The sequence below is a fragment of the Nothoprocta perdicaria genome, unplaced genomic scaffold (genome assembly GCF_003342845.1).
Source record: "Nothoprocta perdicaria isolate Ctin4 unplaced genomic scaffold, notPer1 scaffold_262, whole genome shotgun sequence".
NCBI lineage: Eukaryota > Metazoa > Chordata > Aves > Tinamiformes > Tinamidae > Nothoprocta > Nothoprocta perdicaria.
In genome coordinates this window covers 602186-615676 of record NW_020455491.1, presented here as the reverse complement: position 1 = coordinate 615676, position 13491 = coordinate 602186, and the positions used below count along the sequence as shown (strand labels likewise).

Genomic DNA, 13491 nt, shown 5'->3' with positions numbered 1-13491 from the left:
TTAAGCTTTCAAAAGCATTTCCAGAGTTTAGTCAGAACTTCAAATTAGCAGTATTTACTTTAACAACATAATTAAGTGCCCATCACCATGTCCAAAACAAGCACCTATCTTTGGAATTTAAACTTAGCCATTAAATTCTATTCCAAGACAAAATCATACATACCATATTTCATTATTAACAAAATTTGCAAATACATATTTCATCTTGCACCTCGTGCAGAGGTGCACACACATATTTTACAATAGTAAAAGCCTTTTGCAGAACCTTGTAGCTTCAACTCTTTCTTTCACTACAAAGCAGTAGTTTCATCAAGCAGTGATATCTGTTTACCAGTGCACTAAACGTCACTGTTGCTTTACTCTCTTTAAAAGTCATGCACATTTCATGATTCTGTAAAGGTCCAGTAAAAAACAGCAATACTAAATAATATCAAGGGAAGTAGTCAAACGTAAACCAAGAGCATCTGCAGTGTTTAAATTTGGGTATCCCAAGATATACCGTCCACACAAAACATTGCATCAGAGGAGGGGAAGCCTGGATAACATTATACACTTGCTGCACTGGGATGCACTGGGAAATGCAGCATGGGCATTTCCACAGAGCCTCTGCAGGAAAGCAGGATGGGTCTGACTAGGAGCTGGTAATTGCAGGCAATAAAATCCATGCCAGACCCAGATCCATGTGCAGAGCTCCAAGGAACAGTATGAGAGTGGCCCAACGCGGAAACTAAGGGGGAGTCTCTCATACTTGTGACGTGGCCACARCCTAACAGCTCTTCTTGAGCCGGGGGTTTTGGAGGGTAGATGGAGAGGCAGTGGATCGATACCAAGACAGGCTGGATCTGCTGTGGAAAGGGCTCATAAACAAAGTTAGGTCCAGGTTGACTCTTTGCAAAACAGTGATCACAAAGGCCTCTCTAGGCAGCACCCCTGGAAGCCAGCAGAGATCATTAGCGTCAAGACAGATGAAGTGACTTTACTCCTCAGACTTAGCTGACCCTGACACTGATATGACTTATTTGCAGAGCACTAGGTGGTGGGTAACAACTTCCTGAGAAAGTTTTCTTTGCATCATGGCAAACACCTACAGTCTGTGACACAAGATAGCCCAATCAAGAACTGACTATAAAGAGATCATTCACCTCAGTAGAAAGAGTAAATTCTAAATACACAAAATATTCTACAGTACTCAGAGGAAAAAAAAAGAGGGCTGGATAAACACCACTGGACTGTGCACACTAAGCTCTCTTCTAGATTGTGATTTTAAGTCCTACCAGCTACACACACTGCTGCTAAGCCTTTAAATYACTCCTCCAGTGTAAGTGCTAATTTATATATGCCTTTGCATTCATGCAGTTGAAACAATGCTTTGATAACCTCGCATCTTAGCTACTCAGCGTCTCCATACTGGCTTCCCATTTCTGGGAATAGGCAGGAGTCACAACACAGGATGTCTGGTTGTAAGTCTTGGACCAAAAAGTAAAACATAATGAAATATAGGAACTGCTACATTTCTCATTTCCAGGTTGTCTTTAATACTGACAGATCTTCCACAATCAAGGAAAAATTGTTATTCATTGACAGCCATAATTTAGAATCCCCTATTACATATACAGAGCTTTGAAATTACAAAGCATAAGGATAATTTATGCTGACTTTAACACAAGCTGTAGAATTTCACCCAGAAGTTCCTGTAGAAGAGCCCAGAAATCTGTAGGGGAATTGAAGCCTTCTGGAAAGGCCTCCAACCTTGATTTGGATGTCAGCTAAAAAGCAAACCAACTCACCCATTCCTTTGTGATTTGTCCCCAAGTCCAATKGCCCTAAAAGAGCTTGCATGCCTGTTTCAACTCCTCTCTCTTTCTGGCTACTGTTTCCAGGCTCAGGTCTTCTCCCTTTTCCAGGCTAGAGGTTCTCATTTACCTGCATAAGGATGAAGTCAGTAACTTTCTGGTTTGGCTAGTAAGCTCAAAACAATCAAGCCAAACACCGTGTGCCCAGAGATTCAACCTTAGTTTCTAAGAGTGGCACGGAAGGGAGCAAGCAGGATGCAAAGCACTGGGACCACAGGATACATGAGCTGGCTCTGGGAACCAGCAGACACCACAAGAGCTTCACTCCAAGTGGGGAATCTCATGGGATTCTCATGCAACTTGGCTGGGCTTCCTACCTATCTAGCACTGGGGGAAGGCCAGCAACCCAGAGCGCTATCAACAGGAAAAGCAAACTGGAGAAGGCAGATGAGACAGATGTGTGTGGCAAAACCTACAAATGGAAATAAGGCCTAATAAGATGTGATCCCCTGTGCCTGCTGYTGCAGCTATCTCCAACACCTCAGCAGGCTCTGCTCAGGCAGAAGTTCCCTCTGYTCCTGAGGGGGGACACTGCAGCCCAGGGCCCAGGCCCAAGGACCAAGAGGTGGGTTCTGATCAAGCTGCCAGGTGAGGGAATTGCAACAAATGAGGCATCATGRACGATGAACTTAAAATCAACAGAATGCTCAAAAAGACTCTACAGAGTGTGAAGCCCAGGCCTATGACAGCAAGACAGAAGCTGTTGCTGAGCAAAACTGGATTGTGAAGCAGATGTGAGCTCTTAAAGAAGATGGAAGTTGGAAGACTGACTTGTGACAGGAGGAGGAAGGCTCTGTCTCCTGATGTCATTCACCTCACAACCTGCTTCAGGGTTCTGTCAACAGGAAAGGATGACCAGGTTCTGTCCGTCACAGAAGACTGCAGGACCAGGGCTAGGATCAATGAACAGTGTAAAAGTGGTACTGTCTGCCGGCCAGAGAAATTTGCTTACTTGCCCAAAAACCATATTCATGTCGTTGCAAAGAGATTGCCAAGACACATGCAGTCTGCTGGCAACTACCCCTTGCTGTTCCTTCATGTGAACAAGTGACATGTGTCATTCAGATCTAGATGTATGCTGATTGCAAAGCAAAGCTTGCAGGGTGRGTAGATCTGTTGATGAGCGGAGGGTAAAGCCTAGTGACAGAAAATACAAATGAGGCAGAAGCGCTTGGTGTCTTTTTTGCTTTGGTCTTCACAGGCCAAACTCAATCCCCAAGCTCTGTGCATGTCAGCAGGCCTTGGGAAGAAAACAAGGCAGGCAATCATAAGGAAGCAACAGGTTATGGGCTACTCAAGGAAGCTGTAGGCATTCAGATCCATGGGGTTGATGGGAGTCATTCATGGAGTCATTCCATGGGGTTGATGGAGTACTGAAAGGGCTAGCAAATGTGATTGCGACACTATGATCTATCAAAAAATAAAATTAAAACAAATTACTAGTGTCAAAGAGGATTAATCAGTGGCTCGACAGCCAGTTACAAGAAAAAGTCAAGGAAAGACACTAATACTGGTCATTTACAGGGGTAGTTTCCCTGATGCCATGATGCCAYAGAACACATCCTCATCAAGCCTGGACCCATTTTGGGGGTGGAAATAGCCTATATCTCTAACAGACAGAGCTWCACTTCAGAAGAACCCAAATAAAGGGTGTTACAGAGCTAAAGTTAAAACCAAAGCAAGCCATGACAGACCATCAGAATAGGCACTAATTGAAGAAAAAAATCTAAGACTTGGAAGAGATGCTGCAAGATACTCTATCCACCTGTTTTATGTGAACTTTGTTTCTTTTTATTTTGAAGACTATCCTTCTGTTTTTGGTGTTCCTCACTCTTACTCTCCACACCAGTTTCAATCCCTACAGCTCCGAGGACCAGTGAGGCTGGAACAGTTGGCTGCACTGTGAAAACAAGGGGAAGGGGTGGGGAGAGGGAAAGAAAACCCAAGACAGACAGTGCAAAAGATACAAATTAGCAACTACTCCTTAATCACTCAATATCTTTGTTTCCTGCACAAGAGGTTTCTACACAGGTTTTCAAGCTCATTTCTTTCCTTCCATTTCCTCTTAAGCATCTGGTCTTCCACAGCACAGACCCAAGATGATATGGAATCTAGTCCTAATTATTTAATTAGGTCACTGTAAATTGAGCRCATTACCAAAAAAATAAAAGGATTACCTCTATCCAATGGTCTTTCTGATGAAGGAGTAGCAGAAGAAAGTTTCCTTCTAAGCAAGGTAAGGCGCACGGTCTGCCCTGTGTTACGCAAGGCCTCCACCACTTCTTGGTTGGTATAATCCTGAATATTAACTCCATCAACCTAGGAGAAGAAATGGTCACAACAGAGCCATTATAGCACATTCTTACACTGCACCTTCACTGTAAACAATATTCCTTCCAGAAGCTTTTCACCTTAGGATGGTATTATTTTTAAAAGATTTTCATTACATCATTTTGTGAATTGTAGCACCTTCTCAAAACGCATTTTTAGAAGAAAATACCCCAGTAGTTTTTGTGCTAATGAGGAAACCACAACACAGGAATTCACTAAGCCAATGGAAGTGTGAATCAGCTATTCCTTCCCCRCCAATTTTTATTCTATTTTAATTTTGTTTTTCTTAAAGGAGCAATTTGAAGAGCACTGCTCACGAAGATCCCCAGGAAAAGTAGTCAAAATGGAAGTCTGTTGAGTTCATAATCACTGTCCATTTTTCCTATATTCATAACATGCCCACACATAAAACCTATGAAGATAACTGTGTATAATCCACTCTAGACAGCCTAATTCCTGACGGRATTCAGATGCTTTAATTTACAGCARAAATACACCATCCACCTCACTGTTAGATCAGCCACTGTAGGGCCTTCTCCTGCAAAACCACAGATAAAGCACGGGGCTGCATCAGATCTTGCTCTTATAAAAGAGATGCTGACTTTGGGAGATCTGGCATAGCTCATATCTTCCAAGTTATTTAAAATCATCTCTCTTACGCAGATTTTGTAAAACGAAAAGAGCATTAAATTCATTACTGTTTGTACTGTGAATGCAAAATTGGCCATTACTCAATTAAATATTATTCAGTGGTTTTTAATTTATACATTTAAAGCTTGAGTTTTTAAGCATAAATTGCAGCTATTAATATTGTGATCATATCCACACGATGCTCTACACTCATGAGGAACCATAAACAACAAGGCACTTCCTGCAAAATCTTAACTATCCTCAAATTTTATCGACTTCAACAGGATCTGATATTGCTCCCCTTTAATTTAGGRCACAAGCCAAGACACTCTGCTCTTAAAAAGTCCAAATGCTTGCCTATTTTATAGCTAACYACTATTTACTCCTCCTTTGAATATAAAGTAATATTTTAACTACAMCAAGTTAAAGCTCGTATCTGTTATAGTATCTACCTAAACAAATAGGTTGCAAAGATAACACGGTTTCATTAGTTTTAAAAAGGGTTTTCCACTTTTTTTTTTTAAATTCTGATATATGCAATGAAGCATTAGTTTTACAGCAATGTAGGAGCAGAATATTTCACTTACAGCAACAATTTTGTCATGAACTTGAATTTGGCCATTATGGTCAGCAGCACTACCTGGTATTATGTTTTTCACGAAAATCCCTGAAGGTTCTGTTGAAGGAAGTGAGAAAGAAAGAGAAAAAAAGCAGAGAATTAACTTTTTTTAAATTTAAATAAGTTTTTATTTACAGTCTTCTCCACACTTTAACCCACAATCATGACTCTGCAAATTGCTGACATTTGGCATGTACCTCTTACATAGCTTGACTGTTAAGAACAACCAAAAACCTCTAATAGAGAGAACACCATTGATACCAGCACCCGTGCACTGACCTCTATAATTTTTCCTTAATGTGGCTCACAAGGCCACCTCCTCCCTGGATTCGTCCTTGGGCTTACACAGGCTTTAGGCCACAATCACTCAAAGCCATGCTGCATTTGATTTCAATAACGACTACCTAAGCTAGAAGTAAAGCGTGTGCTTAAGTACTTTGATCAAGGCTTCAATCTATCCTCTTACAGCTTTAGCACTTGAAAACTTAATGAAAAAGGAGAAGCATGGAAATCAGAGAAGCTGTCCTTTGTCAAATTTGGTTATTAATTCTAATTTTAAATTAGAACCAAGGAATTAAAAAAAAGGAACACAACCATCAGTTGCAACATTAAGCCTTTCCACCCCCCAATAAATAAGCCATGCTGATCTGTAATCAGAGTGAATCTTGACACATCATCCATCCTCTTCTCACTAACCTTCCTCAGAGCTGCCTACACCCCTCTGTCCAGCCTGATTCCTGCTCAGCAGAGCCTCTCCAGCCACACCGCAAGCCCTGCTTTTTGTCACCACCTCACACATGCTCCCGGCCCCGTTGTTCACCACCTGTGCTCACCACCCTCACCTGCAAGTTTCCAAATGGTGACATTAAAGGCTGTCCTGGGAAGGAGGGCAGTTTAAGCAATGCCAGGTGCCACTTGCTTTCTCTACTCCCAGAATATTTTCTCAAGTCCCACAAGATAGGGGAGGAGAGAAAGAAAAACACTTCCTCTTCATGCAAAATCAGATATTCAGGAGAGTCAATATTAAAAAGATTACCTTTCGTGGAGTTAACAATTGAAAGATGATTTTATAGTTCTAATTTAAAATGTATGTAGGAAAAAACCTGATTTGACGTTCCCATATCTAAGCACAGATATTTTAATCTGTTCCCAGAATTCAGACACCGAATCAGCCATCTGTCACAAAGAAGTAAATCACCTCACGAAGGTGGCACACACATCACGCACAGCAAAGAGCCTCCGTGTCACCAGCCTGGCAGAGAGCTGGGCTGGTTAATCTGATTGATCATTTCCACCCTCACACTGACAATTCATTAAATAAATGAAAGTGCACGGTGAGCTATTTTGTATGTACTGAAGGATGCCATTCAAAATCGACGTATTCTGGGGACATTTGATACTTCGTTCCGAACCTCTTCTTAAAACGTATCATCTAAATTGTTATATGCGCTCTGGGCAAAATAAGTAACAGCCAAGAGAGGAATCTGACTGCACAGGACTCCCCACATGCAGAAATTGTTAGTTCAAAAACTTGCACAGCTATGATCGCAGTCCAGCAGTCTGATGAGAATCAATTCTTAAGTGAGCTAAAACTCAAACAATTTTGTGGCTGAAGTTCACTTTGCAGCAAGCTCTCCAAGCACCTTTTTCCACAGATTTTGTAGGTTAGTCTGCTTTGAGGAATAATGTAAATATTAGTGAATAATGGGTGTTGAGATTTCCTGAACCACATAAAACCCACCTGTATCGCACATGCCAGCATATCCGACAATTGTTATCCCAAGGCTTTGCCCATTCTTTTTGACAAGTTCAACATCATAGGTCTCAAAAAGGTCGTTATTATCCTATAAATAAAGCACAAGAGCATCAAGTCTGATTTCTCAATGCTGTTAGCAAAAATTAGCAGTGATTTGGATTGTCCTTCTCTAGGAAATATAACATTTGCAGAAAAGAAATACCTAACATTTGCTGAAAGTAAGATATGACTAAAGTCATTATTTGCTTTTCAAATTCTTTGCTAMTACTTTTTCCACATACCTGTCAGAGGCATAAAATGTGTATTTTATTGAAAACAAAGGTTTCCATTAGACAAGGGGTCATTCTCCCTTGGATTCCACTGCCATTTGGTAACAACAAACTTTTCTGGTCCAGCTCAAAAGGCAATAGAAATCCTGAATACTCTGAGAATCTATTTATTGCTTTTCATCCTGACAAGCAGTGCCATGAATTTACCTGCCAGGGCTGCATCGACTAAGGGACCAAGAAATAGCGTGAAAATAATCCCATAATTGAAATAGGTTTCATCTCCTCAAATGAAAGTAGTAACAAAAACATAACAGGCATATCTCTGCTATGGAAAGAGCTCTCTATCTAAATGCATATAGGAAATCATGTAGATGCATAAGTGTATTTTTTGTCTTTATGCTAGACACCAAGTTGGAAATTATACCYTAAGATTAATTTTATGGACATAAGTTTAAGAAGTATGATACAGTCCTATTCTGATTTGAACTCCACCAAACTGCAAAAGAGCACTGGAAGGTAAAGGCAACATTAAGCTAAAGGTGCACACTACAGCTTGCATTCAATGAAAATTATATTTTCAGACAGAAAAATATTCTACTCTAAACAACGTATTGTTAAACTGATAAGAAGTCCGCTCATAACAAACAACACTTGAGATAAGTACATAATTCAACCTCTTTCTGAACCCTCATTTCCATCAACAACAAAACTCAAAACCACTAGGTTTCAGGAAAGGAAACGTGCAAGCGATCTCAGTCCGGAGAAGTGTTCAGAATAAGTCCTCCAAAACCTGGTTTCACTATGTCCCACTGTGAAACTATTCTAGTCTGACCTGTAAAAATTGGAAGTACAAGACAGAACACGTACTCGATGAGTTCAGGATGAGGCCACCCCAAAGACACTGCTGATTCAGAAGAGAAAAATGAGCAAGCACATATATCCCCACACAGGGGGATATCAAGGGACAAATTAAAATATAAGAAGTTGCTCTTGTAGATTTTCAATACTCTATCTGCTTATACCAATGTGATCAAAACTAAGCACATGATCAGAGTAGGGGCTCTTGGAGATAATGAGGTCAGGAGGGCTGGTATCACTGAAACCCCATTAACACGGAATTGGAAAAAGGAAAAGGTTTCCTGAGAACACAGTGTCCGAAAGAAAAGTTAATGCCAGCCAAGTGTCAGAGGAACCCATGTTGAAAGTGGGTAAAACTGTGGTTTTGCYTATTTCACCTTTAGCTGGAAGAGAAACCAGCAGAGCTACCTCCTATATCACCCCAGCTCCCTCCACGAGTCAGCTGCCTAAGTGGTTTTCACCTCCCGTGTTCCAAAAGGCATTGAGGGACGAGGACCGTTTCTGTGCTCTGTCACTTATCTTCAGGAGAGGGAATCAAGACAGCAGCCGAGCCTTTAGTGACATCTGAAATGGAACCGCGGTCTCGAGGGTCCTGCTATTCGGGCATCAGTTCTTCGCCGCCACTGCTCTAGCTCTGCAGAAATACTCCCTGAGGGATGTTACTGGCAGGATGCAGAGAGATGGTAAGTGGAGGCTGGAAAGATCGCGGCACAGAGTCCTAGATGCTGTCAGGACAAGCAGGCTGCTAATATTGCAGGCAATATCTCGCAGAATACAAATAGCACGGCTGTTTTCTTGGGCATATACAGAGAGAAAACTGACTAAAAAATTAAGAAAACATTTCCAGTGATTTGTAAAATAACCCTAAGAGGAACAAGAAAAAAGAAAAAAGGAAAACCTTCACTACTCCAAAGCTTACAACTAGTAACAGAAGAAGTCACAGGAAAATATTAAGGCTACTGGAGCAAGCTCTGTTGTGAATCAAACAAACTGAATAGAGAAAAAAATAAACTAATACATATACTCAGATTAGCGACCACTCCTGACTTCAGCAAATCTATTGTCACACCAGAGAGGGATTTCTGCAAATGTATATGTGCATAGTCCGTGAATTTAGAAAGCAATAGATGATGTTCAGAAAGAAACAGATGCAGTTATACAAAGAATTATTTTTTTTCCAAATTGCACTGAAAAGACACCCAGAAATAACATTTTAGAAAACTGCACCATCTGCAGCTCAGGATTGATCAATGAAACAAGTTGCTAAACAAATCAGATTTTTCTGAGGCAAAGAGAAAAATAATAGTTTGTACAGGAGACAGCAATTAGAATCAGGTTGTTTTTCCCAAATACAGGCTTTAGGAAATTCGATCCATCCAGGAAAAGAAAAAAAGGAAAAAAATTTGTATGTTGATTTTCTACAAATGTCTTTTTTTTCCCCCTCCAGAGTATTAGGTAAGATTTGACTTCAAATAAAGCAACCTCTTCTGAGAGGAGCTTGTGAAGGACCCACCACCTCTCTGCTTCACTTACAGTAGCCTTCCAAACTGACACGGAGATTTCCTCCTTCCCAAAGCTAACGGCTGCCTTTGCAGAGACTGGGCCCAAATATGCCACAACTCAACTGCTAATCTCAGMCTTAAAACTAGTGCTTTAAAAAAAGCACTCTTCACTTTTAAGTTATAGTCAAGAAATTAGACAAGAAAGAAAAGGCTACTCGGATTCTACACCTAAATCTAAGCAGCACAGTAGTAGCAGATGGTGCACAAGCACAGCTTTGTTTATGTTTCAAGACCTACTGTACACTTAGTGTAGCATTTGTTGATTTTAATTACTCAAAACTGAAAAGAATGACTTCAAAAACAAGAGACTTTGATATGACCATGATAAGATTTGCTAAAACAAGTTTCAAAATTTTTAGATATATTTCCTATCACAGACAGTAGCGTAGACGATGAAAACATTACACTTATGTTTCATAAAAAAAGATGATTGTGCTGAGTAATTCTGCTCTGGCCACAACCCTAGATTTTAGGCTAGGGAAATTCACATTCAAGTTTTAAATCCATTTACAAGTGATTGATTAGCAAAAACGTAATGAGCTATGAAGGACAACTAAGAGTGCCATTTATTGATAACRTTTATGGTCTTGGTGATTAAATCAYTCACTTCGAAATAAATTCTGTAAGGCTGGTCATTCTGACCCCAAGATTATAGCCATTTATAGCACACCGGAGAAAGGGAAAAATTATAGAAGGTAGGGCTAAAATAATGACCACTTAAAAACATATATATGAAACTGGAAACTCAAATGAGGAATAGCACTTTAGGTCTCATGAGCACTCCATTTTCCTCCTCCTTTCTGATCACAAGCCACAAACATGCTTTAAAATGTCATAACTAAACATCAAATACTTACATTCCCATTTTGAAAGGAGGGTAAYGCAGTAACCGGCCAGCTCAAAGGGGCTGGTGGAGTCTCTGCAATTTCACCCTTCGGGTCTCTTGCAACTACCATCCTAACAGAGTTCCCACAGTTTCTCAGCACTTGGGCAACTTGTTCGCTCGTCATTCCCTGAACATTGGTCCCACCAATCTGTAGGATGTGATCTCCTGTCCGCAGCCGCCCATCCTTCAAACATAAATAAAATTGCAAAAATAAGTTTCCAGTCTATAAATGCATCAGCTCTTTCATATTACAAACTTGAATCTGAATCTACATCAAACTTTAAAACAAAAAATATCAAAATAAACAGGTTGAATAGTGCTATTGCTAGTCAAGTGGTTATGTTTCTCAGTAAAAAACTACAATGTTTATAATTTTATAGCCTGTTAGGTACTGTTSTTTCATACAATAATCCTCGCCATTTTTTTTCCCCGCACATGACTAGCTGCYGCTCCAGAGAGTAATTCCACTGAAGGTGACAAGACTGCACACAAACCATCTTTTATACGATAATTAAGATTCACTCATCACTATTGTAAGCAAGTATTCATGGGAATAATTGTTCGGCTAGCAGTGATCAGCACAGCTCCCCCATCTTATGAACACTGACTTACACAGCACTTAATGCTGTTCTTCTTAAAGCAGCAGCAAACTCTTCTACAAACTCACCCAGCTTTTAGCACATATATGTATTTTTCAGGTTTTTAGTGAACTCACATTCAGCTGAGGATGATGTGAGTTCTTAACTTACATGTGTCATTTGTGGCCAAAACATTTTATTCCTTACAGCAACACAGGTGTTACACAATAATTAAGAGGTATTTATTTCTATGTGGCAGGTTCTGAGAGAGGCAGAGAGCTATTACTTTTCAATAAAGCACTCTCAATCTGCAGTTTTCATTTCTGGCACATACTGTAAAAGCATCCTCAGCTGCCTCTTTGTGCACGTTACCTGATCTTGTTTGCATATCTAGGGTTCCAGAGTTCAAATGCCACAACATGTTATGACCAAACTCACATTAAAAATACAAATCCTGTTTGCTACTCATGTGCCCTACTCCCAAGATGTGGCACRGAGTCTTTGAGGATTAACAAATCCAGGCTGCAAGTTACACCCAAACAACTTCCAAAGATACCACTAACTACAAAAAACTCTGCACTAATCCCAAGCATCTCCAAGATCTGCTCAGAATGCAGGACACAGGCCCCAATGGCTTTAAAATCAAAACCAGTATCAAGATGGGACTTTAAGCTGGATCTTGCAACACAATTTCTTCAATGGCACAGATCCCCTTGCCTGAGGATTGTCTCTAGTTTTTCCTTACAGATGTTGCCAAATGTATCAAGTTTTACCAAGAATAAGCAAATCCATTAGGATCATTTGTCCTCCCAGGTCGACCAAAGGTTGAAAGTATTGGAAGTATTAGAACAACTTGGACAACATTTCAAAATTTCTGGATGTTTTACAGTTTCAGAAAAGCCAAAACACGCCTGGGAAACAACTTAATGCACATCAGGTACTGACTTTTTCCTCCATCATACCTTTAACATATTTATTTGTAACATACACGTTGGCATTCAGATTTCGATGCTATCAGCTTCCTTTTGTTCAAGTATATTAGTTTATTTTAAGACTGTCAAAAGCAGTTAATTACACTTTACAATCAAACAAGAAGTGACATTTGTTATATTATAACAAATTACCCGGTCTGCCAATCCCCCAGGAACAATTGTTCGTACAACCACACCACTCGACTTTCCTCCTACAATTCCAAAGCCTAATCCCGAACCGTCGTTAATCAGCTCAACGTCTTCGATGTGGCCCCAATGAATCTGCAATTAATAAAAAGAACAGGAGATTTTAATTCCAACTGATTTTTACTGTTTCTCACTTTCACATGTAGTGGTAATGATGAGAATTAACCAAAACAATCTTCCTTCTGTCCCCCATACTGGAGATATACTGGATTTTGGAGAGTGAGCCTCATTTCCTAATAAAAACTCAGTGGGATTTCTCATCTGTTTTTAAACATACATTTTGTCCTTCACTTTCATAACAGGGCACTAAGAAAAAGCAATTTTAAGGTTTTCTTGCCAATATGAAAACTATCCTTTTAGCTTCTCATAAATCAGGAAAACTGCAAACAGGGGGAAAAAAAGAGGGAAGAAGCTTGCATTGGCCTAGTTCTCATTTGCTGTTGCCCAGCTTCTTATTTCTGTTTTTTCACTTATCCTCTAAACACCCTCCATACTCTAAACACTAGTACATGCCGAATTAACAGCACAATATAAAGTTTTGCCATGCTGAATTGGAAGCATGTTTCCAAGCTACACTCTATCATGACCTTGTGTTCTACAAGACAACCCCAAAATAACAAAGCTGTTAAGCAACCCAAATGCAGCCAATGTTTCTGTCAGATTAATATCTCATAGAAACCAAAATGGAGCAAAGTAGGCAGATTTAAGTCTTCTGTGAATAAAGGATTTATTAGCATACCGAAAATCTTTGCCAAAGCCAGTTAAATATCATAAAAGAAGTTTAAAGACCCCCCATAGAGATATATATTTGTATTTTATTTTGTTAGTCTGTTCAGTGCAGATCTTTCAATGAAAAAGCAGTTAAAGTTTAATTCTTTAAAATTTTCAGTGCAATAAACAATATTGATTATCCACTAAAACCTTCAGATTTCACTAGCTCTGTAATAATCATGAGGGAAATAATTACTGAG

General features: G+C 39.8%; 1 protein-coding gene across 2 annotated transcripts in view; it reads right to left on the bottom strand.

Annotated features, from left to right (window-relative positions):
- PATJ (PATJ, crumbs cell polarity complex component) overlaps positions 1-13491 on the bottom strand; it is a 136609-nt gene that overhangs the window by 110905 nt on the left and 12213 nt on the right. For both annotated transcript variants that reach the window (XM_026040711.1, XM_026040712.1), the window contains exons 7-11: positions 12467-12595; positions 10736-10948; positions 7175-7277; positions 5402-5490; positions 4031-4172 (exon numbers count right to left, since the gene is read on the bottom strand). In XM_026040711.1, coding sequence (XP_025896496.1) covers positions 4031-4172; positions 5402-5490; positions 7175-7277; positions 10736-10948; positions 12467-12595 — 676 coding nt within the window. The remainder of the gene's footprint in view (positions 1-4030; positions 4173-5401; positions 5491-7174; positions 7278-10735; positions 10949-12466; positions 12596-13491) is intronic.